Source organism: Astatotilapia calliptera, chromosome 18, assembly GCF_964374335.1.
Source record: "Astatotilapia calliptera chromosome 18, fAstCal68.1, whole genome shotgun sequence".
Taxonomy (NCBI): Eukaryota; Metazoa; Chordata; class Actinopteri; order Cichliformes; family Cichlidae; genus Astatotilapia; species Astatotilapia calliptera.
Window position 1 is genome coordinate 31345081 of NC_137439.1, and position 25239 is coordinate 31370319.

The 25239-nt window shown below is 40.4% G+C and overlaps 1 protein-coding gene across 2 annotated transcripts; it reads left to right on the top strand.

Moving 5' to 3' along the window:
- The first annotated feature begins 5881 nt into the window (after positions 1-5881).
- LOC113010809 (kinesin-associated protein 3-like) lies at positions 5882-24635 on the top strand. 2 transcript variants are annotated; one of them, XM_026150021.2, is made up of 20 exons: positions 5882-6036; positions 7013-7144; positions 7422-7579; positions 7879-7940; positions 8111-8252; positions 11882-11981; positions 12067-12191; positions 12318-12416; positions 12563-12741; positions 13289-13451; positions 14417-14517; positions 14599-14707; positions 14813-14925; positions 15153-15318; positions 16297-16422; positions 16526-16624; positions 21668-21753; positions 21844-22000; positions 23196-23280; positions 23462-24635. In XM_026150021.2, the coding sequence occupies exons 1-20, from the start codon at positions 6008-6010 to the stop codon at positions 23562-23564; spliced, it is 2334 nt and encodes a 777-aa protein (XP_026005806.1). In that variant the 5' UTR covers positions 5882-6007; the 3' UTR covers positions 23565-24635. The 2 variants fall into 2 exon arrangements, with proteins under 2 accessions (XP_026005806.1, XP_026005805.1); XM_026150020.2 differs by having other exon boundaries at positions 5886-6048.
- The last annotated feature ends 604 nt before the right edge of the window (positions 24636-25239 follow it).

Below are 25239 nucleotides of genomic sequence, written 5' to 3' on the forward strand. Positions count from 1 at the left end.
CCTCTTTGTATAAAAACATTTTAAAAGTCAGTTTAATCTCAAAATTCACTGTTAAATCCAAAACACACCAGATAAAGAAAAGCGAATAGTTCAGTCTAACACATGTGCCAGTGAACCATTAAACGTCTGTGAAACTATGCAGTTATGAAACGTAACTTTAACCTCAGCCAAACCGATTTGCTCAGTTGTAAATAAAACAGCGAAGTAAACGTGACCCGACAGACAGAACCTGAGTGAATGAAGTCCAGCGTTTAACCACTGAGAGCTAAAACTCAGCTGAGGTTTCAAAGCTGTGTGCCGGTGATTGGACATCAGCCGCTGATGAAGCTGTTCGCCTATAAAGTGCTCTGTAAGGAAACAAGCTCCAGCAGTTCTGCGCTCGGGGAAAACACTACATTTAATTATCTTGTGCAGAAAAATGCGCTGACATTGCTTTATATCGAGCACCGGTTGCCCAGTTAAACTGTGACTATCACCAGGTAACGTAGGCGTGTTTCTTGAATTAGCAGCAGGTGTTAAACAGCTGACAGATGAGGAGGAGGATGCATGCAGGTAAACTGAGGGTCTGTTGAGCTGATCGCTGGTTTCGTGAGAAAAATGTCAGCTCGTTCTTTATGTTACAGAAGCACAGAGACACAAGACCAGGCGGAAAGAGACGATCGTTCGGTGAAAATGAGAATCTGCGAATGCAACATGTGGAACACGGAGAGTGGAATATGTAAACAAACCGGTTAACGTAACCCCCTGGGTGCACTCTGCATGCTAATTGTTAGCAGAGCTAGTGAAATCTCTGAAAACATCTGAGCACTTTTGCAAACATGTTCTATGTTGACAACCTGACCAGACGTATGGCGCGACATTCGCGGCTAAAACACTGTTAAAAGTGTAGTTGGTGACAGAAAAACGGGGTATTTTAAAACTACACCACCACCATTGCTGCCTGTGATTTGATCTGCATTCTGGGATACCTGGCTGCACAAGCCTACACAAGCAATCGATTATCTAGGATCGACCTGTTTTGACGTACTTTGCACGGCAACCAATCAAATGTTAGAGAAGCTGCATGGGCAGCGTTAACCCCGCCCCCTGAGTTTGATGGGTGAGGCTGACAGATAAAATTATTTCAAGATGAGAGCCAGGGAAAAGGGTAACACCACCTGGGTCTGGGTGCAGTTCCCCCCTCCAGGGGCAAGGGTACCTAGACCCGGTTTGTAGAGTACGCTTGGGGAGTGTGATCGTGTGTACAACGTCTCTTTATGTCTGTCTCCACGTTGGTTGAGTGTGGAGTAAGTGCATATGAGAGCATGAGGGTGGGAATGGATGTTTGTGTCTGTGTGTGCCTGTATGTCTGTGTCTATATGTCAGGTTGGGTATCAGACGCCACCTCGCTGGGGACATCTCAGGCCCTCCAAGGTTTGGAGGCCTATCTCCACCCACCACCACTTCCCCTGCCAGTGGCGGACTCCCTCAGGCGTCGGTGCGTTGGTGGTTCTTTGTGTCTGGGGGTGGGCGTCCAGGTACACACCGGCTCACTCCTTGGCGGCCGCTTATCGGGGCCTGGAGCCTGGGGCTCGCTCGGGCCACTTCGGGGGTGGGGTGCCCCCGTCTCTCGGCCTGGGGCTCGGTCACTCAGGCACGGCTGGCTGCCGGCGGAGCTCACGGGCGCGTCACTGCAACCCCCCCTGGCTTCTGCTCCGCGGCTGCTGAGTGAGCCCTCATCTGGGACTCTCCTCAGCTCTTACTGGGACAGTGGCGCGGCTGCCCCTCTGTTGGTCTTCCTTGGTCTCTTGTGTTCTGGGGGCCTCTAGATGTCTGGAGTTTTGATCTCCTCCATACCTGCTTCATACCCTGGAGGACGGGGCTGTGGCTCCCCACACTCCCTAGCAGATCGTTACATGGAGAAACCTTTGGAATGCAAGCATGCTGATCCACACAGGTATGCACACAGGTGTACACACGGGTATTCACAGACGTGGACTAAAGCTTTCTTGGCTGCTGCCTCAAAGCACATTGTGCGCTGTCTATCTTGCGTGCTGCACAATATCGTTTATTATTTAGTATCTACTGATATCTACTGCTAGCTAGTTTATTGTGATGGTGCCGTGTTTTTTTTTATTATGTTGCTCTTTGTTGTTTGCTTTCTCTTCTGTTTTTTTTCTCCATACAGGTGACCCAGGTGTTTTTTTTTCTTCCCCCCCTTCTCACCGTCTCTTCTCCCCTTTGGTTTTCTTTCTCTCCCTCTCTTTCTTTCATTCTTTCTCCCTGTCCTATCCCCCAGTCATGCCTGTCCCGTTTATAGCAACTGAAAATGAAATAAATTCATAATTATAATAAAGGTCAATCAAATGGACCAATATGGCAAGGCCATGATGATCCACTTGGTAAAATAAATCCGCTTGGCATCTTTCTTGGCCTTAAGACAACAATTCTGATGGCTAAAGATCCAAACAGGACACAAAAAAAAAGATGAGAGCCAGGCGCCAGGACTGCCGAAATGAAATAAATAAATATATCATTAAATAATTAATTAAATGTGTCAATAATTAATTAAATGTGTCAATAATTAATTAAAATGTGAACTACATAAATAATTAATTAAATGTGTCAATAATTAATTGATTACATGTGTCATAACTATTTATTTAATTAATTAATTTCAATTTTAATTAATTATTGACACATTTAATTAATTATTTAATGGTGTATTTAATTAATTCATTATGGCAGTCCTGGCGTTCCATACTGATGTTGATTGCGATTTTAGTTCAATTATTGTCATTATTAAGCCTGTTTTTTGTGAGATGTTATAAGTGTGTAGTATGTGTGTATCATAAATGTGTTTCAGGCGCCATAAATGCTAACATGAATATATACACCTTGCTAGCTTGGAAGTTGTGGTGGGTTGAGCTAACCCTCTTCCCCACTGTTTGTATTTGGTCATAGGAGCTGGAGTGGGCAAATTATGTACTTGGAGGTCTTTCTTTCTTTTACCTTTTTTATCAGGTATGTCGGATTTCATGTTGTTGTTTTTGTTTTATCTTATGTCAAATATGTTACGTGTAAATGCATACTTTATGTTTAATGTAAAAATAAATGCCAGCCCTTTTCTACAATTCCCCTTTGGGAGAGGAGCTGGAGTGGGCAAATTATTTACTTGGAGGTCTTTCTTTCTTTTACCTTTTTTAACAGACACAACTCAGAATCACACAGGTTACACTTGTGTATAAATACACAAACAATACACATATGCTTTCAATTGTGTAATTTAAGTGATCTAGGTAGCTCTGTTTTCGAAGATCAGTTAACGCTAGCAATGTGTTTTAGTTTGTACGTGCTTCAGAGTTTGTACATGCTTTGGAGTTTGCACGTGCTTTTTGGAGTTTGTATGTGTTTTGGAGTTTGTACGTGCTTTGTCTCTAGGGGCCACCGTATATATTTATATATAAACATATATAAATAAAACCACGTTTATTTTACATTAGAAATTCCTTTTGTGCATAATTTTATATTGTTGTTGATAATACATTAATTAACCCTTTAAAGGCGGTCCGTTTTCCCTAACTATTTTTAAATTCCGGTAGCACTGCAACCACGTAAGCTGGCGCAATACTTTTTTGGCATATGAAACCGGAGGAGTTGTACTTACATGCTATGCCATCAGCTTGCCCTAGGTCCCGGTTTCCTTCCACATATTGCTTTGCCAAAATTGCATAAAAAGCGCTTGCAGCAACAAAAACATAATATTCCAGAAACACGCTTTGCCAAACTGATCAGCTATTCATAACACTTCCTACGTTGGAATAGATTTTTTTCTTTCTTTTTTTTAAAATAAACTTTATTTAACAAACAATGAGTATACAACATACGAACAGATGAAGTATACAAAACAACAGAACATGAACACAGAAAGCCAGGGGTAAAAGAAAAAGGTAACAATTATAAGAATACACGCAAAAATTCACATACATAAATTATTTTGAGAGCCTTTTTGTTGGTGGAGTCTGATATTGATTGTATGTACATTTCCACATCCTTAAAATAATGACAGAAATATGGTGTTTTGTTAGTAAACTTACATTTATGGATAAAAAATTTAGCTAAAAGTATTAACAAATTTATCATATAAAAACATTTATCATACTTCTTGGGGAACTTAAAGAAACAGAATAAAACATTTTCCCATCGTAAAGAAAACTCCCTTAAAATATGGACAATAACAAACCTGCTAAATTCCTTCCAGAATCTCTGTGTAAAAGAACAGTACCAAAAAAGATGTGTCACAGTTTCTGGATGATCCCCACAGAAAGTACAATTAGTATTTATGTCCCTTTTAAATTTTACCATGTAGTGACTGGCTGGATAACATTTATGTAGAATTTTAAATGAGACTTCTTTTACCTTATTTACAATCAAATATTTATGGGGGACCATCCAGACTGTCTTCCACTTGATATCTGGAACAAATCGGTTCCAATAAGATATTATATATGGGAGAGAGACGATATCTTCTTGGAATAAACTACGTATTCTTTTATTGCTATTACCAAGTTCCTGTGAAAAGCAGATTTTTCCTATTGGTGACTCAGCTGGATCAGAGAGAGTGACTGAGGTAGAGATCGAGCTGTCAGTGTTTTTATATAACATTAAAGTCCCTGAGGGTATGGCACCAAGCACCATTGAGAATTCCTGAACACTGATTGGAAAATTATATAGTGCAATAAAGTCGTCGTATGTAAGTAGTTGTCCCTCTTTACTAACCAGCTGAGCCACCAATAGGATCCCATTTTGGATCCAAGTTTCCAGGAAAAGTGATTTATTTTTATATAAAATATCTCTGTTGTTCCAGATAAGGTATTTGTGAGGTGAGAAGTTGTGTTTATAAATGAGGGTCCACGCTAAGAGGACCTGCTTATGGAAGGATGAAAGCTTTACAGGGAGTTTCTCAACATTGTAATTACAATTTAAAATAAAATTAAAGCCACCAAAACGAGAGAAAATATGATATGGTATAAAGTTCCAGATAGAGGTAGGGTTTTTAAGAAAATGTTTAGCCCAATTAATTTTGAAAGTGTTATTTAAAGTACGTTGGAATAGATGTCAGCGCGAACTATCACATGTCCGCCATTACCTGCCCGAAACCGGAAGTGACGTCATTTTCGCGGAAATGTAGTTTTTTTTACCATCAGTGCCTTGTAAGCCTATAGTGGTGTTTTTAAAAGTTATGTTTGACTTTATGACTTTCTGTGTCGTTTCTGGGATGCTTAGAAGTCAAATTGAACCGCTGAAAATAGTTAATTTTGATGCATATGCTGTTTTTTTTTTTTGCAAATTTGCATTATAATATTTATTTTCGTTTTTCCTGCAGTATATACAAATTGGTGTATTTCAAAAATAAAACTATGAAGACACTCAAAATAAATTTCCTGTGGTGGGAAACTATTTTGTACAACTTTTTTGTATTTACAGTTTTGAGGGACAAGCCTCTTAAATTTCTCTAACTAGAAATATATGTTAAAAAAACAAAAAGATTTTCAATTTTTTTATAGTTTATTGCACTTTGTGACAATTTATGTAATTACTATGCACTTAATGCATACATATTATTAAAATTTGGGCTATAATCGTTGTATTGATGTATAGCAACTTGAAATGCTCCCAAAAATGGCACTACAGCATGTAAAAATATAATATAAGCTCTGGCAGACTTGGTTCTGTAGTAGGTCTTAAAGAGTTGAAGCAACAAAACAATCTGAAGATCCGGTTGGGAGCCGAAAGAGACGACTCTTTTTAGTGAGTCGAGCCGAAAGATACGGTTCTCTAAAAAGATCCGTAATTCCCATCACTACCAGTTACTGAATCAGTCACGTGGTACGAACGTCACTGCATACGTAATCAAAGCAAGCCTCGATACGCGCTTCACAAAAACACCCCCGAGATTACCCGACACACTTCGACACATCACTACTGTTACGTTCATTAAAAGTATTGAAGTTTAAATCTGAGGAAGATGCAGGATGATGCACGTTATCTCAAACGGTCAGTCATAACGTGAGTTTATTATTCTAAGAGTAATGTGTTTGCTAGATATGGTCACCAATTTAAGTAATATATGGTGTCCATACTATCACGTTAGCTTTACTGTGAACGTCTAACCAACACTTAGAAGATAAGAGGAAGCGTTTTTTAAATTGAAATTCTTGCTAATTAGCTTGCCCTGATCCATGGCATTTCTCTATATAGTGCGATGTTTAATTACCTTTCCAATTTGGGAAATTTCCTGTTTTCTTGCTCGGTGCAGAATGCGAGCATATAATTGTTTATGTTTTAGATAAATAACGACAACGGTCAGTTTGGCGTACATGCAGTTGACAGAAAGGTCACTTAAAATCTCTCACCATTTAAATCAGCCTTCATGGTTGTATTCACATCCCCTTCGTTAGCACAGTTACCCAATTATTTCTAAAAGGAGCCTACTGTGCATGACAACTTATAAACAAATAACGACTGATTTTACGTTTTCCACTGACTTATAAATCCGCCAATAAAAGGAAACATTTTTTAACCTTCCCTACCTGAAGGAAGGGGGATTGGAAATCTGAATTGGAGCTAACATAGCTAGCAAGCTTCCGTGCTAAACTGTGGTGGATAATCGCTAGCTTATTGCACGTAGTGTTGAATTTATTTGCAATCAGGGATTTGCACCGAGTTTAGCTCGTGTTTGTCATGCTTTAACTCTCTGTGGAATCGTGTTTTATTGTTAGCCGGTTAGTAATATTATGCTATTGTCTGGGCGTGTCTTCCTATGTGTTATTGTTATGGGCGGCGGATATTTTACTGGCTTGGCAATTAACGACCTATTTTCTGTAGTAAAATTTAAAGTCATTTTGTTGTGAAATTAACTTGCTAGCTGATTTGCGTCCGATGCAGTTATTATATGGTATGATGTAAATTAAATAACTGGAGTTTTATGTCTTTACTGTATTTTGTACTGCCTGTTCTTGATCGCTCAAAGCAAAGTGACTGTGGGCGGTTTGGACGTCCATCCCACACAGAAGGCCCTTGTAGTCCACTATGAGGTGGAGGCATCTATCCTTGGAGAGAGTGGAGGACATATGCTTGGAGAACGCAAGGAGGGACAAAAAATGTAAGTAAGCGCATCTGTCTTTAGGTTTTACATCACAACAGGACCTCACAAACAAACTAGTGGGTGACATCATGACAGTGTCTTTTGCATTAGGTGTGTGAAAAGAGGACTATTCTGCCTGTGGAAAGGATTAAAAAAAGTAAAAAAAAAAAATGTGTTATTTATGCCAGAAAAAAAAGGCTATTGGGCCACAGTTTTACAATCAGTATATTTATTTTGAATTTAATGAAACCTGCTAGCTTCTGCTTTCTCTTCTGCTCTTTTTTTCATGCTCCAGTATCCGCATGAAAAGTCTTTCTCCTAGTACAGATGTGGGAGCTTTGGCAAAGAAAGTGCTGGAGGAGTGTAAGATGATCCCTGCTTCCCGTCTGCCCCAGGTGGAGCAGCTCCTGTACTACTTGCAGAACAGAAAATCATCCCCGGTGGAGAGCAACGGTTAGTCATACCACCGTCATTGCACTTGTGCTCTGGAGCCCAAAATCTTTACTGTCCAATTCCAACTTTGGCTAACTTCAGTCCCACATGTAGATTGGCAGTGTGTTAGTCCAGCATGTACTGTAAACATTCTAGAAATATTAAGACATGTAAGGAGGTTGTGTAATGGCAGACCTAAAGTATGCACTGTGATGCTAATAAAAGAAAATGTAAACTAATGCAATTAAAGTTTCAAGTTTGGAATTAATGCTGATGTGCTTTGTTTTGGCTGTTTATGTATGTGTGTGTTTTGTCACCAGTGGAAAAAAAAGGAAAAAGAACAGTCAAGCCCAAAGAATTGACACCATTTGAAGGCATAGAGGTAACCATTTGTTCCACTGTAGTTTGATCTCACACAGCAGTAAGCACATGTTCTGTCTTCATTAAAGCAACAACCCGAAGTTGCTCAAATGTGTTGTTTAAATAGTTTGGCTGGTGAAAGAATGCATTTGTTATCAGTCAACAACTTTGTGTGTTTGTTTGTGTTTGTAGTTAAATGAGGAGGCCAGTATAACTAGAGTGGATGAGTATATTGAACTGCTCTATGAAGGGATTCCAGAGAAGATCAGAGGCTCAGCTCTCATCCTGCAGCTTGCCCGTAACCCTGATAACCTGGAGGAGCTACTGCACAATGGTACACTTTTATTCTCCATCTTAATTCTGATGGTTAACAGAGTCGTACCTACAGCAGTTTCCTGACATTCCTGGATAGTTTAAGTGTGTCATCTCTTAAAACTATTTTATATGGTTTGACTCAAACCATTTAATGAAGTTAGTGTAACATCATTGGTACAAACGCACCCTGAGAGCTCATCGTTGTTTACTACCTTTTTTGATTGATTTTTATTTAGCTATATTTTTCTGCATACAGAAAGAACATTTGATTCTCTAATTGTCTAATAATTAAAGGCAGCATGCTTTACTTGTGCTCTATATAATTGTCATTTTCTCCAGAGCAGTAGCAAGTTCTTAGCATATTTTTCCATTTTTTCCTGCACTACAAAATAACTGAACCTAACCAGTGCTCAGTATCGACTCGAAGGTTGTCTCTTTGGGTTATTGTTAGAATACTTCCATTTTGACATCTGTGTTATGATGGTATTTGATGCTAGATATATTGTGTGGACTAAAGTATTGGGCTACCCTTTTGAATTCAGGTGTTTTCATTCTCATTGCCACAAGTGTATAAAATCGAACACCTAGCCATGCAGTCTGCTTTACAAACATTAGTGAAAGAGTGGGTCACTCTAAACCTGTGTTTCCCAACCTTTTGGAGCCATGGCACTTATTTCACATTAGGAAAATCACACAGAACACCACCAAACAAAAATGTCACAAAAAGCATATTGATAATTTTCCCCGTGCACCAGGTATGGCAAAATTGGCTCAGTTTCTTATATCAATGTTATTAATTTTAACTGTCATAAACAGGATGTGACAAGTGATGATAATAATAACAACTGTACTGCATTAAAACATTCACAGCAGGTGGGATATCTAATTTTTAAGTGATGACATATGAACTCTACTTCTGGGTCAAAACTACTCTGCGTTTATCAAGGCTGTTGTGTTTTTAACATGTTTTAATGTTTTGTATCTTGTTCTATTTAATCTGAAAAAGCCCCTAAAAAAGGCAGTGATCACCCTCAGCTACTCTCGGTTTTTATTACCACTGTTCATTTTAAAGCTTTATGCCATGCAGCAGTATATTAATGACTAACCTCGTATTGTGGATGGATTATCTCAGTTGTTTTCCTGACTGAAGTTTAGTCCATTTACAGCATCCTGCCACGCAGTTGCGTTTGTCCCTAACCATCAGGAATAGGTCTGGGTATCGTCACTGATTTCTAGAATCTATTCGATTCCAATTCACAAGGTCCCAAATCGATTCGATTTGATTCAAATATTATAATTCTGATCACGTATCAGTACATATCCATGTTTTTATTTTTGTAAAAAGAAAGCTGACACTTTCGAGACTTTATCGAAGGCGTAAGCATCACAGAAGATGCCTTTGTGTCAAAGTAACTGAGGATAAAACAGAAAAACATGAAGGCGATTTTCCTGGCCTGGGATTTTATAGCAGATGGCCTTAAAAATATTCTGCAGACTGGTGGCTAATAAGCGAGCGAATAATGCAGTAAAGTAAGAGGGAATTCATGACGATGTTTATGTGAAGCGTAGTTTGGATCTTCTTTTGCTGCTGGTTCAGTCAATATTGTTTGGAGATGTCTGTGAAGGTTCTCAGTCATCCAGGTCATCGTAGTCAAAGGAGCTTGCAAAGAAAAGCGTCTGGACTTCTTTAAGTTGCTTGAAGACGTTTCACCTCTCATCCGAGAAGCTTCTTCAGTTCTAAGGTCAAATGGTGGAGAGTCCCAGATATAAACCTAGTGGGAGTAACCCCCCACAGAGGGACAAAAGGACCCCCTGATGATCCTCTAATCGCCTGAGCCAAGGTGTGAAACTGGGTGTGGGTCCCAATCAGCCAGAGTTTTGGGTGTGTTCATTGTGAAACCTGGCCCCACCTTATCATGCGAATTCCTGAGGTCAGATGGCCCAGGATGTGAGTGGGCGTTAAGGCGTCTGGGAAGGGATCTCAAAACTGGATTATAGATGGCAGACAGTTGGTGTCGTAAACCCCCGCCTCTGTTCAAAGATGGTCGCTCACAGTGGACATAGATGGCTTCTTTCACTCCTCTTTCAAACCATCTGTCCTCTCTGTCCAAAATGTGAACATTGGCATCCTCGAAAGAGTGTCCTTTATCCTTAAGATGCAGATGGACTGCTGAGTCTTGTCCTGTGGAGGTGGCTCTTCTGTGTTGTGCCATGCGCTTGGGAAGTGGCTGTTTGGTCTCTCCAATGTAGAGGTCTGAGCATTCCTCGCTGCACTGTACAGCATACACCACATTGTTAAGTTTGTGTTTTGGCGTTTTGTCTTTTGGGTGAACCAGTTCCTGTCTGAGCGTGTTGCTGGGTCTGAAATACACTGGGATGTCATGCTTGGAGAAAACTCTCCTGAGTTTCTCTGATACACCGGCTACATAGGGGATGACAATGTTGTTGCGTCTGTCCTTCTTATCCTCCCTCGCTGGTGTCTGGTCTTCTTTTCTGTGCCTCTTTGCTGACTTTAAGAACGCCCATTTAGGGTAGCCGCACGTTTTGAGTGCTTCCTTTACATGTGTGTGTTCCTTCTTTTTTCCTTCAGGCTTAGAGGGAACATGTTCTGCCCGGTGGTGTAGGGTCCTAATTACTCCAAGTTTGTGTTCCAAAGGGTGATGGGAGTCAAAGAGGAGGTACTGGTCCGTGTGTGTGGGCTTCCGGTAAACTTCGATGTTGAGTTTGCCGTTCTCTTCAATGTGCACGGCGCAGTCCAGGAAAGGCAAACAGTTGTCCCTTGTGTCTTCCCTGGCGAACTTGATGTTTTTATCCACAGCGTTAATGTGCGCAGTGAAGGATTCCACTTCTTGTGTCTTGATTTTGACCCAGGTGTCGTCCACACATCTGTACCAGTGGCTGGTACAGATATGTCTCTCTGTTTGGAGAGAAATAAAACCTGCAGCTTCAGACTCTAGTGCAAAAAGGACGTAAACACAAAGCATGGACCCACTGAAACATCAGAATCAGTGAGCTGTCTGCTTTCAGCCCTGACCGTGTCTGTGTCTGTGCCGCTGGGTGAGAAAGGCGACATCTCACTGATTGTGATGCGTCGGCGGGTCCACGCTTTGTGTTTACGTCTTTGTGCAGAATCCGTGTACCTGCTCCCATTTACTGTTTTAGCTCTTTGGTGGTTGTTGAAATCTTGTAAGGTTTAACCTGAGATTCTGGCGTTTCGGGCAAAATAAATTTATATTTAAAATCAATTCAGGATTTTAATGAAATGTCTGTCCTAGATATTCCACGATAAACTGTAAGTGGGCGCAGGCTAGCTGCTCTCAGCCGCATGGCATGTGGTCGTCCGCTCAACGCACTGAGCTAACAGGCACCCCATAAAACGGCAAATATGAGACAGAAAATAAAGTTATGGGCTACACAGACTATATGACTAAGGGTTAAGGATTTTGAACTGCGAAACATGTAAAGCTACTTTAAGACTCAAAGACCAAAAATCTGCTCCTGGAAATGGGCTCAATAGGTTCTCTATTGCCCCAAGTATCTTTTTCTAACTGAAAATTTGTTAGATGGCACATGTTATATCACAATATATTATTGTGCCGTTATCTGCTGTACTTATGATGTGAAAACTTCCCTTGTCTTTCCTAATAGAGACAGCTCTTGGTGCTTTGGCCAGAGTACTAAGGGAGGATTGGAAGCAGAGTGTAGACCTAGCCACCATCATCATTTATATATTCTTCTGCTTCTCCAGGTAACACACACACTTACATAGCAGCTCACTTCCATCACATTTATTCTTACTGTTGTGTTTAATCCTCTTACCTTTCCTCCTCCAGTTTCTCCCAGTTTCACGGGGTGGTGAGTCATTATAAAATAGGCGCCCTGTGTATGAGTGTGGTCGAACATGAATTGAAGAGATACGACGCATGGCGTGAGGAGCTACGCAAGAAAAACAAGGCCTATATCCTTTTTATTGGTGTTTTTTGCTTACTTTTCTGCTCTCTCCCTTTATAGTTTTGCTGACTTAATGAGAATGTACTCATTAAGTCAGCAAAAATAATGTTTTCCTTAATGTTCTTTTGCGCACGTGAGTCTGCACCAGAGAATGGTTCCCTGAGACGAGACCAGGACAAGGCTCTCAGAAAATACCATGGCCTTTTGGCTAAGCAGGAACAGCTGCTCAGAGGTAGGCTTTGTTTTTGTTTTTTGTTTTTTTTTTAATCTCCTCATTCAGAACTTTTGTTGATCAGATGTAACTGAAATTACTATATCATCTCTAATTTTCTGTTTCTCCTCCTCACTTCTGCTGGCCTGTTTTTCTCTGGTTCTTAGTGTCTCTTTACCTCTTGCTGAACCTTGCTGAGGATACGAGGACAGAACTGAAGATGAGGAATAAAAACATTGTTGGCTTGTTGGTCAAAGTTCTTGAACGTGATGATGAGGAGCTGCTTGTCCTGGTGGTTTCTTTCCTTAAAAAACTCTCCATCTTTCTTGAGAATAAGAATGACATGGTGGGTGGTAGAAACAAGACTTTCAGATTCGATAACGCTTGCCAGGAGCATAGGAGAAACAGTCCTGATGATCATTTTTATGTTACAGAGATCTGTTGTTAACCAAGTCAACTTCATTTATTTTTATTCTACATCCTTTGTTTAAAAATAGGGGGGGGGACCCGGTTTGCATTGTTTTTGCATTGTTATTCCTTCTTCCTCTGGTAATGATTGTGGGGAAATATTCTGTAAGTCAGTTGTCTTCCAGTATTGTAAGTCTTCTGTAGTGCAGAGGTTAGGTTGTTTTTTTTTTTTTGGGGAGGGGGCTGTAAATGGTAGTGTCTTATTGACAAGCTCCACATAATATGTAGCTATTAGCTTCTAATATTGGAAAGTAGGTAAACAGTAGAATAATAGTAATCCTTGCTTTGGATTTCTGAATTTGTCTTTTTTCGTTTATTGTGATGCCCTTGATGTTCATTCAGCTCTTGTCGGTGGCATAAATTATTTTCTGCTGAATTTACCATCATTAGATTTGCTATAATCTGTGTTTGTCTCTGATTTGTAGGCTGAGGTGGATACAGTGGAGCGGTTGGCTCGCCTGGTTCCCTGTAAACATGAAGACTTATTAAACTTGACTCTACGTTTGCTGCTCAACCTCTCCTTTGACTCTGGACTTAGAGCCAAGATGGTAGAAGTTGGCCTGTTACCTAAACTCACTGTCCTGTTAGGTAATGATGCACGCTAGTTTAATAGCATGCAGCACATAGCGATCCATTCACAGTACTTTTAGCAAAGTGACTGCTGGGAACAAACGTGTAGCTTACAGCTTTTTAAGTATTGCTGATAAGTCGACACACAATCAACACTGTGGATTGTTACATCCTGAATAAAAATTGTTCACATTCTCCTGGTGTTATAAAAGCACTTCATGCTTATGTTGAAAATCTCCTCTTCAGCTGTGATCAAACTGAAAAATGCAACCCAAACGATAAACGGAGATTGTTGCCCGCACAGGGAGATCTCTGTTCAGTCTCCATTCAGTCCATCAAATGATCTCTGTTTTTCCCTTTTTGGTTGCACCTTTTCCACCTTTCACTGCAGCTTTGCGAGTAAATGGTAGGTGTGTGCAGACAAGTTGCGTCTTCAAACTACGGGTGACTGCAGGAATCTGCTGTTGACCAAAGAAAGTTCAGTTCAAGCAATTCTGACAAGTTGGAATGAATTAGTAGGGTACAGAGATTCACTTGTTGTTTGAGTAGAACAAAGAAAGGAATAATTGGAATGGAATTTAAAACTAAATTAATGACAACCAAACTAGAAAAAAAGCCACAGGTAGCTTTAAAATAAAGGGTTAAACTCACCTACTTCAAACTGTGTCCTGTTTACAGCCTGCTTTTAAAGCTACTGTATATTTGAGATTCTTTGGATTCAACTGCCTCTTCAGTCAACTTCTTGCCACTTAATTCAGTTAGGGAACTTCTTTAATGAACACAAAAACCTTGGTTTAAATCTTGCACTAGCTTAGCACCAGATGAAAGATGCTCTTTATATATCCCAGATTTGGGAAATGCATTTATCTCTGCATTTTGCTTTTATAGTTAATAGCCTTGCAGTGTAGCTGTTGTGAACCCTTGGCATTTTATGCAAAACTGTAACATGGTAATGGTATCATCGTTATTGTGTGTGTTTTCAGGGGATGAGAACAACAGACAGATGGCAATGCGTATCCTGTACCACATCAGCATGGATGACCGGTTCAAGGGCATGTTTGTTTATACTGACTGCATACCACAGGTACAAAATGTACACTGAGCTGAACACTCATAGTGCCTGAGTTCTAAAGTCTTAGGTACAATTTTGTGTGTTTGTGTGTAGCTAATGCAAATGCTGTACGAGCATGGTGAGGAGGAAATTGAAACTGAGCTCATCTCCATCTGCATCAACCTGGCTGCAAACAAGAAGAATGCACAACTCATGTGTGAAGGTATTTTACTTTTTGCACAAGTTAGACCATTGCCTCACCATCACAGGTACCAGATGTCTGTATGGCTTTTGGAAGAGATTATTCTGAGTGTCTCTCCATTCCTAGGAGATGGATTGAAGATGCTTATGAAAAGAGCTCTGAAGATGAAAGACTGCCTCCTCATGAAGATGATCAGAAACATCTCACAACATGATGGCCAAATCAAATCACTGTTCATAGTGAGTTATATGCAATAAAGAAAACGTTACAAACTAAAATTATCATTATTATCAGTCATTATTTAATAATCATTGTGTACGGAAATTGCTGTGATCAGTATTGACCTAAACATCAGCCTTGTTTTCAGGATGGTTGAGGTGGGGTGTTTTTGTTTTTTGTTTGTTTGTTTGTTTTGTTTTTTGATTGTTTGTTTTTAATTGTGTAAATTCTCTTCTTGCTTTGTCAGGACTATGTTGGTGACCTGGCAGCGGAGATTAAAGAAGAGGAAGAAGAGGATTGGGTTCTGGAGTGTCTGGGGACTCTAGCCAACCTCACCATCCCTGACCTGGACTGGGAGTTGGTGCTGAAGGAGTATAATCTAGTACCTTACCTTAAAGACAGACTTAAACCAGGTGCCTTCACATAATTTTTCATTTCATCTCTTTTAATATAGTGGAATTTGTGCACTTGTTGGGACAGAGAGTACTAGGAAACTTGCTATGGTTTGGCCATAGTTCTTTTCACAGAAAAAACTAACTGTTACTCCCCTCCAGTCTTAATAAAGCTCAACTTGTTCTTTGCGTTTTAACTGACATTTATTTCAGACAGGAGGATTCTTCGACATGTCTTAACATGTAATGATGTCCAACCACAGCCGATACAATGCCGTCAGAACTAAAAAGAAATACAAACTTAGATGAATATTCTTAAGCATTATATATGACGAAACACTCCAAAAAAAGGATCAATAAAGTACACATTACAGCTCTCACTGCGGTAATTGCACTGGAATATCACGCAACACTCGCGTATTTACATACAACGATAAGAAACAAAATAAAACATTTACCTCATTGGCCTCACTCAAAGGGAATAAAACTTTCATCTTTACATTGTGGGGAGATCCAACTCTTTTATAACTTTCTGTAGATGTGCAAACCTCGTGGCTCTTCTCTTAATTAGCTTGCTGAGTGTGACAGCCAAAAAAATGCCCTCTTAGCAACAACAGACGGAACTTTAGAAAAGGTTCCTATCTAATTGCACAATTAGCACAAATAACACATTGAAACATATAAATCTAATCAACGAAACATGAATTACTATTTATTTCTTATTTATTAATATTTCAACTAATTATTGTTTCAACCTTAAATATCTAATAAAAGGAACCTAAATGCGAGAGTTGCCCATGACGGCAGCTACACTAACATTGTATTCGTTGTTCCCATATTAAAGATGTTTATTTCTTTGTTCTACTATAAAGCAGTTGTTTATAACTAGTGCTAAATAAATACTGCAAAACTATCAAAAAGTCAGAAAATGGTTAACTTAACTGCTCTCTTTTGACTGGAATAACTTTCTAAAACTACATTTTCTTCTGTCTGTTTCAGGTTCAGCAGAGGATGATCTCATCCTGGAGGTGGTCATAATGATCGGAACGGTATCCATGGATGATGCCTGTGCCGTCATGTTAGCTAAATCTGGCATTATTCCTGCACTTATTGAGCTACTGAACGGTAACATGCATACCAGTGGTTTCCCCAAAAATGTATTACATATAACTTTCCTGTGTCCTTGGTCTATAAACTGCTTATCATGGGTCTCCTTTGTTTAATATAGCCCAGCAGGAGGACGATGAGTTTGTATGCCAGATTGTCTACGTCTTCTATCAAATGGTGTTTCACCAAGCTACACGAGATGTGATTATCAAAGACACCCGTATCCTTCCGTCTTTGAGATATATATGAACAAAAATATAAACGCAACACTTTTGTTTTTGCTCCCATTCCCCATGGGATGGACGTAGAGACCTAAAATTCATTCCAGATACACAATATAACCATCCCTCCCAAACAGTGGTCACAAATCAGTCCAAATGTGTGGTAGTGGGCACATCTGCTATATTGAGATAATCCATCCCACCTCACAGGTGTGCCACATCAGGATGCTGATCTGACATCATGAGTAGTGCACAGGTGTACCTCAGACTGCCCACAACAAAAGGCCACCCTGGAATGTGCAGTTTTGTCTCACAGCAAAATGCCACAGATGCCACAAGCAATGAGGGAGCGTGCAATTGGCATGCTGACAGCAGGAATGTCAACCAGATCTGTCGCCCGTGCATTGAATGTTCATTTCTCAACCATAAGCCGTCTCCACAGGCGTTTCAGAGAATATGGCAGCACATCCAACCGGCCTCACAACCGCAGACCTCGTGTAACCACACCAGCCCAGGACCTCCACATCCAGCAGGTTCACCTCCAAGATCGTCTGAGACCAGCCACCCAGACAGCTGCTGGAACAATTGGTTTGCACAACCAAACAATTTCTGCACAAACTGTCAGAAACCGTCTCAGGGACGCTCAACTGCATGCCCGTCGTCCTCATCGGGGTCTTGACCTGACTCCAGCTCTTCGCCGTAACAGACTTGTGTGGGAAAATGCTCACATTTGATGGCGTCTGGCACGTTGGAGAGGTGTGCGCTTCACGGATGAATCATGGTTCACATTGTTCAGGGCAGATGGCAGCTGAGAATGTCCCAGTTCTTGCATGGCCAGCATACTCACCGGACATGTCACCCATTGAGCATGTTCGGGATGTGCTTGACCGGCGTATACGACAGCGTGTACCAGTTCCCACGAATATCCAACAACCTCGCACAGCCATTGAAGTGGAGTGGACCAACATTCCACAGGCCACAATTGACAATCTGATAGACTCCATGCGACGATGTGTTGCACTGCATGAGGCAAATGGTGGTCACACCAGATACTGACCGGTTCTGGGTCCCCAGACCCCCAATAGTGCAAAAAACTGCACATTCCAGGGTGGCCTTTTGTTGTGGGCAGTCTGAGGTACACCTGTGCACTACTCATGATGTCAGATCAGCATCCTGATGTGGCACACCTGTGAGGTGGGATGGATTATCTCAATATAGCAGATGTGCCCACTACCACACATTTGGACTGATTTGTGACCACTGTTTGGGAGGGATGGTTATATTGTGTATCTGGAATGAATTTTAGGTCTCTACGTCCATCCCATGGGGAATGGGAGAAAAAACAAAAGTGTTGCGTTTATATTTTTGTTCAGTGTATATGTGTATATATATGTGTGTGTGTGTGTGTGTGTGTGTGTGTGTGTGTGTGTGTGTGTGTGTGTGTGTGTGTGTGTGTGTATGTATGTATGTATGTATGTATGTATGTATGTATGTATGTATGTATGTATGTATGTATGTATGTATGTATGTATGTATGTATGTATGTATGTATGTGTGTGTGTGTGTGTGTGTGTGTGTGTGTGTGTGTGTGTGTGTGTGTGTATGTATATATATATATATATATATATATATATATATATATATATATATATATATATATATATATATATATATATATATATATATATATATATATATATATATATATATATACCAGCTACTGGTAGACAGAACAATCAGCCGAGACTGCAAGACCAGACTGACCAACCTGTGCACTGCCTGGATTGATTACAAGAAGGCCTATGACTCAATGCCCCACAGCTGGATACTGGAATGCCTAGAATTGTACAAGATCAATGGGACCCTAAGAGCCTTCATCAGGAACTCAATGGGGATGTGGCGTACAACACTAGAGGCCAACTCCAAGCCCATAGCACAAGTTACCATCAAGTGCGGGATCTACCAAGGAGATGCTCTGTCCCCACTGCTGTTCTGCATAGGCATGTATATATATGTATGTATATATATATGTATATATATATATATATATATATATGTATATATGTATATATTAGGGGTGCAACGATATTCGTATCGATATTGAACCGTTCGATACAGTGCTTTCGGTTCGGTATGCATATGTATCGAACAATACAACATTTGTAATTTATTTCATCAATTTTCCTTCTGACGATGCTGTCTGTGTTGAGCGCTCAGTGAATCTGTGTTCGACTACTCCGCCTAGGCTGCACTGTCCAGCGCAGATCCACTGAGCGCTCAACACAGACAGCATAGTCAGAAGGAAGAGCACAGGGTAAGCTAGCGAGGCAGAAGTTAAGCTCTCCTTGCAACAGGCAAATTGAACCTCATTCAGATCTGGCGTTTGGAATTATTTTGGTTTTCATGTGACGTATGACCCTGAAGGTAAGCGAGTCATGGACTAAAGTAAAACAGTATGTTGGATGTGCCATGCAATGCTTAATTACATTGGTGTGAACTAGTGTGTTAGCGCAGTTAGCTCGTTAACGTGTTGGCCGTCTAGCCCCATGCACGGAGCGATCGGCGGTAGCTCGTTAACGGAGATTTGCCGTGTTGTGGCATTAAGGTCATTTCAACGAGATTAACCTGAATGCACTAATGGGAACACAACGAATATGACTGCACATTTACGCCGACATCATCCTAGTGCAAAGACAAGTGGAAGCAGACAAAAAAAGCAAGCATGCTACTAACTTTAGCCAGGTCATTTAGACAGCTGTTAGCACATGATTCTCCTTATGCTGCTGAGAATATAGCCCAGAAGAAGCGTATAGTATAGCTTTTATTTTGGAAAGAGCCATTTCTCTGTAATAAACTCTCTTTTCCAAAGATGAGTGATTCCTCAATCAGATACAGGGCTTGCAATATCGCTAGCCCGACGTCCCGGAGCTAGCGATTTTTTCAGTCGGGCTACCAAAATCTATCTCTTCCCTGCCCGTCGGGCTATTGTAGGAAGGAAAAATATATGTCAATGCTTTTGCATTCTTTCAGAAATGTAGCTGGGTAATTATGTCATTGGCATCGGTGAGCCACTGTCAATATGTGACATATTGAAGTCGCGTTTGAATTTGCGCTTGTTTTTTTGCTTTCACTTTGCAATCGTGCGAACTGTGTATAGAGAGCGACAGCACTGATCTGTGAGTGATGATAATTTGTGCACCAATTCCTCTGACATCGTCTTATTAATCGTTAGCTTACTATGCAAACATGACAAGTGAAATCTCCCGCAGCAAGCTTAAACATGTGAGAGGTTGATCGCGCAGAGAATCGCTGAGCTTATGTGAGTGCGTGTGTAAAAGCATTTCAGTTCTGCTGAGCCAAATAAGACAGGTCAGGGTGAAGAAGTGACAGCCAAAGAAAAGCTTACCACAAAACGGAGAAGTTATGACAAATCAGACTATAAGGCAAAAAGAAAGTGCAGCTTTATGGTTTCATGGACAAAATAATTTCTGTGGCTGCAATATGACGAGCTAAATAACCAGGGCTGCACATAAGTGGTCCGCAGGTGCGCATTCGCTGTCAAAATAAAAAACACGCACAAGGGTTAGGGTTAAATTTAAAAACTGTACTTTTGAGTTAAAATATATATTTATAATTTTAATAAATGACAAATTAAAAATGCATGAACATTTTTTGTATCGAAAAAATATCGAACCGTGACACCAAAGTATCGAACCGAACCGAACCGTGAATTTTGTGTATCATTGCACCCCTAGTGTATATATATATATGTGTGTGTGTGTGTGTGTGTGTGTGTGTGTGTGTGTGTGTGTGTGTGTGTGTGTGTGTGTGTGTGTGTGTGTGTGTATACATATATACAGTCCGGATGACATTCCGATATCATTGCTGTATATCCTGGTGGTGTGGATCAGTGAATTGATGTCTTGTCTCTGTCTTGATGTCATCCATGTACAGGAGGTGGCTGACAACTGTTCCCTTCCGTAGTCAGTATCCGTAGCCAGTCTTGTCAGTGATCTCACTGAGGGGGTTCAGGCCTATGCAGAACAGCATTGGGGACAGAGCATCTCCTTGGTAGATCCCGCACTTGATGGTGACTTGTGCTATGGGCTTGAAGTTGCCCTCTAGTGTTGTCCACCGCATCCCCATTGAGTTCCTGATGAAGGCTCTTAGGGTCTTGTTGTTTTTGTGTAGTTCTAGGCATTCCAGGATCCATGTGTGGGGCATAGGTCATAGGTCTTCTTGTAATCAATCTAGGCAGTGTACAGGTTGGTCAGCCTGGTCTTGCAGTCTCGGCTGATTGTTCGGTCTACCAGTAGCTGGTGTTTTGCGCCTCAGGTATTCTTGCCCATCCCTTTCTGTGCCCCACTCATGTATTGACCCATGTGCCTGTTCATCTTAGCTGCTATGATGCCTGACAGGAGCTTTCACGCGGTGCTGAGGCAGGTTATTGGTCGGTAGCTGGAGGGGACCGGTCCCTTCTGGGGGTCCTTGAGGATCAGGATTGTCCGGCCTTCGGTTAGCCATTCTGGGTGTCTCTCATTGGCTAGCAGCTGGTTCATTTGTGCCGCCAGAGTGCAGTCAGCTTCTTCAGCCAGTAGGCGTGAACCATGTCGGGGCCTGGTGCTGTCCAAACTCTTGATATTGGAGACCCTTTCTTGGATGTCTGTCACTGTGGTGGTTACTGGATCCTGTTCAGGAAGGTTGCTGTGGTCTGCCCTCAGATCCACTAGCCACTGAGCATTGCCGTTATGGGTCGTTCTCACATATGCACTTCCAGTATTGGTCTGTCTCCTGTCTTGGTGGTGCTGTTCTCATATTGTTCCAATGCTACTGAGAGTACACCTTGGATGGTTCTGTGGAGAACAGCTGGTTTATTCTCCTGCCTTTGGTCTCTCTGGTGTACCTCTTCAAGCGGCTGGCCAAGGTTGTGATTCATTTCTCTCTCGCTCTCTCTCTCTCTGTATGTGTGTATGTATATATGTCTGTCTGTCTTACAGCACTATCTGAGGATTTCTGTGGGTTTTCTTTAACCCTCTTTGTAGAGGCTCCAGCTTACCTCATTGATCTGATGCATGACAAGAATGCAGAAATTAGAAAAGTGTGTGACAACACCCTTGATATTATTGCTGTAAGTTAACAATGTGCTACTGATGGATGTCTGTTTTCTAAAATAAGGACTAGAAATGCACCTTCATATTTTTGGTCTGTCTCCTCCAAGGAATATGACGAAGAGTGGGGCAGGAAAATTCAGTCAGAGAAGTTCCGTTTCCACAACAACCAGTGGCTGGAGATGGTTGAGAGTCGGCAAGCAGATGAGTCTGAGCCTTATCTTTATGATAACGACAATGACCGGACTGATCTCTTCTACAGTGCAGGTACACTGAGCAAAGACTCAGCTGTGCATGTAGAACAGGAAAATTGACCAGCCTGACAGTAAATTTTACCTTCCCAACAAGACTTGACAGTTTGTTTTGGGGGGGGGGACTGGCAGGTTGTCATTTTGACCTCATCCCATAACAGCAGCAGAAATGGCAAGGAAATCATTTCCTGAGGAAGTTGATGTTTAATTTTTATAAATGATTAGGATTTGACAAAATAAGCATTTAACATGAATTTTTAGAAGTTGTCTAGTGATTTATTTCATTACAGATTGTAAAGGTAAAATATATTTTAGTGTCCACAATTAAACAAAGCAAATATAATGAAGCTATTAATAACAAGGAACTCACTGTGAAATAGCTCATTGACTACATTTAAAAGTTTACCATACAATCGGCTACAACAAAATAAACCAAATTTTAATAAATAAATTATTGTAAACGTAGAATACTGAAAATGTATCAATCTGTCCACCTCTGTTTTATGCCACTGGACCTCTTCCCACACCGACCATCCACTTTCCCCCCATCTGTAGCCCTTCACCCAGTCCTCACCCCTTAAAACCATCCGATTTGGCTGCTCCTCTCTGGATTTCACTGTTGTGCGGATTAGTACAAACACTCAGGTCTCTGTTGTGTTCAACCAGCAAAAACTCTGGCTACAGCGCCTGTGCTAATAGTTATTTATCTTTAACTAGCTTTTGATCATGATATAGCAGCATTCTTATCTAAATGTATATGTGTTTGTTTTGTTTACACACAATACAGCCAAGTATGTACTGATTAGTGTTTTACATTTCTCTGGGGTCAAAATGACTTATTTGGCAGTTCTAGGCATAAATTATCATTTTTGTTTGTTTTTATTCCAGTTTATCACACAAAATTCACAGAATGAATAATCAATAATCGAAATCGAAATAACAAAACAACCCACCTGACGGTTCTCTTAAGAGATGGAAATAAGAAGAGATGTCTTCTGTGTGATATTATTAAATTATTATTTGTACTGAATGTCATTGCATTCAGTAAATTCACATTTAACATCAAAAGCAAAAACTGACTTTTACAGGTAAGTAACTACATAGCAGGGACTCAAAATAGGCTAGAACTTGAAATTTAGACTTTTAGTCTGTTTACACTTTTTAAATTAAATGTATCTACTGGTTTATTGTTGTGTTCTTCAATCTTTTAGATGGAATAACTCCAGGAGATGGCTCAGTCAGCCCAGACTTCTTCAGTGACCTGCAACCGCAGAATGGAGACTCGCACCATGCAGGGTGAGTTAACAGGAGACAGAAACATTCTAGCCATTCTACAGCTTACTGAATTTTAAATTCAGGCAATCAAAGCCTCCACCTCTTTTGCCACACTATAAAATCCCAGTCCAGTGTTTCACATTTTTATTTTTCATACTGTTAAATTGGCTTTTTTTTTTTTTTTTGTAACTTTGTCTACCAGAGACATTGGCGATGTTTTCGACCAGACCAGCTCATCACCTGCACGACCAGCCACGGCCTATGGCTTCAGACCCGATGAGCAGCCCTTTTATCAGTACTCATAGACACTTTGAGTCTGCTTTGTTCACATCGTCTTTGTTTCATTCCTCTCCACCAAGTGCATATTCACACATTATCTACAACTCCACTCTCATTGTTTAATTTATTAAAGTGACAGCCCCTTGCAGTGTAGCATTTCATATGCCTCATCTTGACATGTTAAGAATAGTTGTAGTTATTCAGACAGTGCTTTCAAATGCTGAAATTAATAATACAGACCACACTAACACTGCAGATTGCATACAATTTTCACTTAGCTATTTCATCTATTTACAATCATCTCAAGCAGAACTAGTTACGTCTTTCTTTAAAATTTGCTTCTGTATGTTGGTAGGTTTTGCTTTTCTTTTTTTTTCTTATGTGATAATTAATATTTATACAAAAATATTCAGCGTCTTTATTGAACTGTTTGAGATCCTTCATTTTGGCTCCTTCAAAACCATGTCAACATGTGACATTTATTTAATGAGTTTACAGCATGTTTCTTTTATCTATGTCACTGTAAAATGGGAACATTGTTGTTACAGCCTAGGGTGCTTTCACACTGGCCAGCTAGTCTGGATCTCCACAAAAAGACTTCCTCCTTGTGTATTAGTCGGGGATAGATTTCAGTTCATGTTAAATGTTGCATAAGTAAATTTGTGACTGTTAAAAGGTCCAAGTTGATGTAGGAGCTGAATGCTGACCAACAGATAAAAGCCTGGTGCCTACATTACCTGCAGGGCAGTGTAGTTGCTGACAGTTTGTTCAAATCATTCTGTGATCCGCTGGTATACCTTAAGTCTGCAGCAGAGAGGAGAGCAGGCTATAGTCTGCTGAGCCGCATTGACATTTTTTTTTAAACTGTGAAATTCTTCAGCTCCTTAAGTGAAATTCTATGTTAGCATTATTAGAAATTAGGAAACTGCAAAGGCTTTAAACACCTGTCCCCCTGCCCCCTTGTTTTGTTGTTGTTGTTGTTGTTGTTGTTGTTGTTGTTGTTGTTTTTTTATATTGATGTGCAATAGTGAAGTGCTGTCTGTTTCCATCTCTGTTACTACAAGCTGAAAAATAAAATTTCATCATGTCTTTCATGATCTCATTGGCTAATGATTTAAATTGTAAGAAACAGCAATGACTTCAAATACAATTCCCAAGAAGGAAAATTGGTAAACGATGCTTGTTTCTTATTTTTTGTAGCACTCCCAGGTGGTACTGTGCCATTAGTTCATTTTCTTAGTCTTTGCCATTGTCCTCTAGTTTTCTGCATGCATTTCAAAGTGTATGTACATCACATACAAATTAATATTTAAAAAATGCAAACCCAGTCTCTAAGCGCCCTAAGATTTATTGTAGTTTGAAATTTGGCTTATAACAGATGTCAAAACCACAGCAGTATTATGGGGAGCTCTTCTTCTAACCACTACATTTATGTGATGTTTCTGACCTGCTACCCCACAGACTTGCTAAATCGAAATCTGTCCTGTCAGACCACACTTAATGCAGTGTTCATAAAATGAGGCCAGAAATCCTTTCCTTGAGGAAAGATAGCTGTGAACTGAAAAAATGTGTTTCAAAAAGAAACACAAAAAAACCCATCCATGATCATCAGTCACCTAGCACATCATTTCTCATGGCTGTTTAAATAGAAACAAGAGTGTACGTTGGGTATTCCTCATAATGCTTCTGGGTGTTTTTTAA

Coding starts and splice junctions, on each gene's coding strand:
- LOC113010809 (XM_026150020.2), top strand. CDS start 6,008: ATGCAGGATGATGCACGTTATCTCAAACGGTCAGTCATAAC. Junction 13,452..14,416: donor TAAACTCACTGTCCTGTTAG/GTAATGATGCAC, acceptor GTGTGTTTTCAG/GGGATGAGAACAACAGACAG. Junction 21,754..21,843: donor ACACCCTTGATATTATTGCT/GTAAGTTAACAA, acceptor GTCTCCTCCAAG/GAATATGACGAAGAGTGGGG.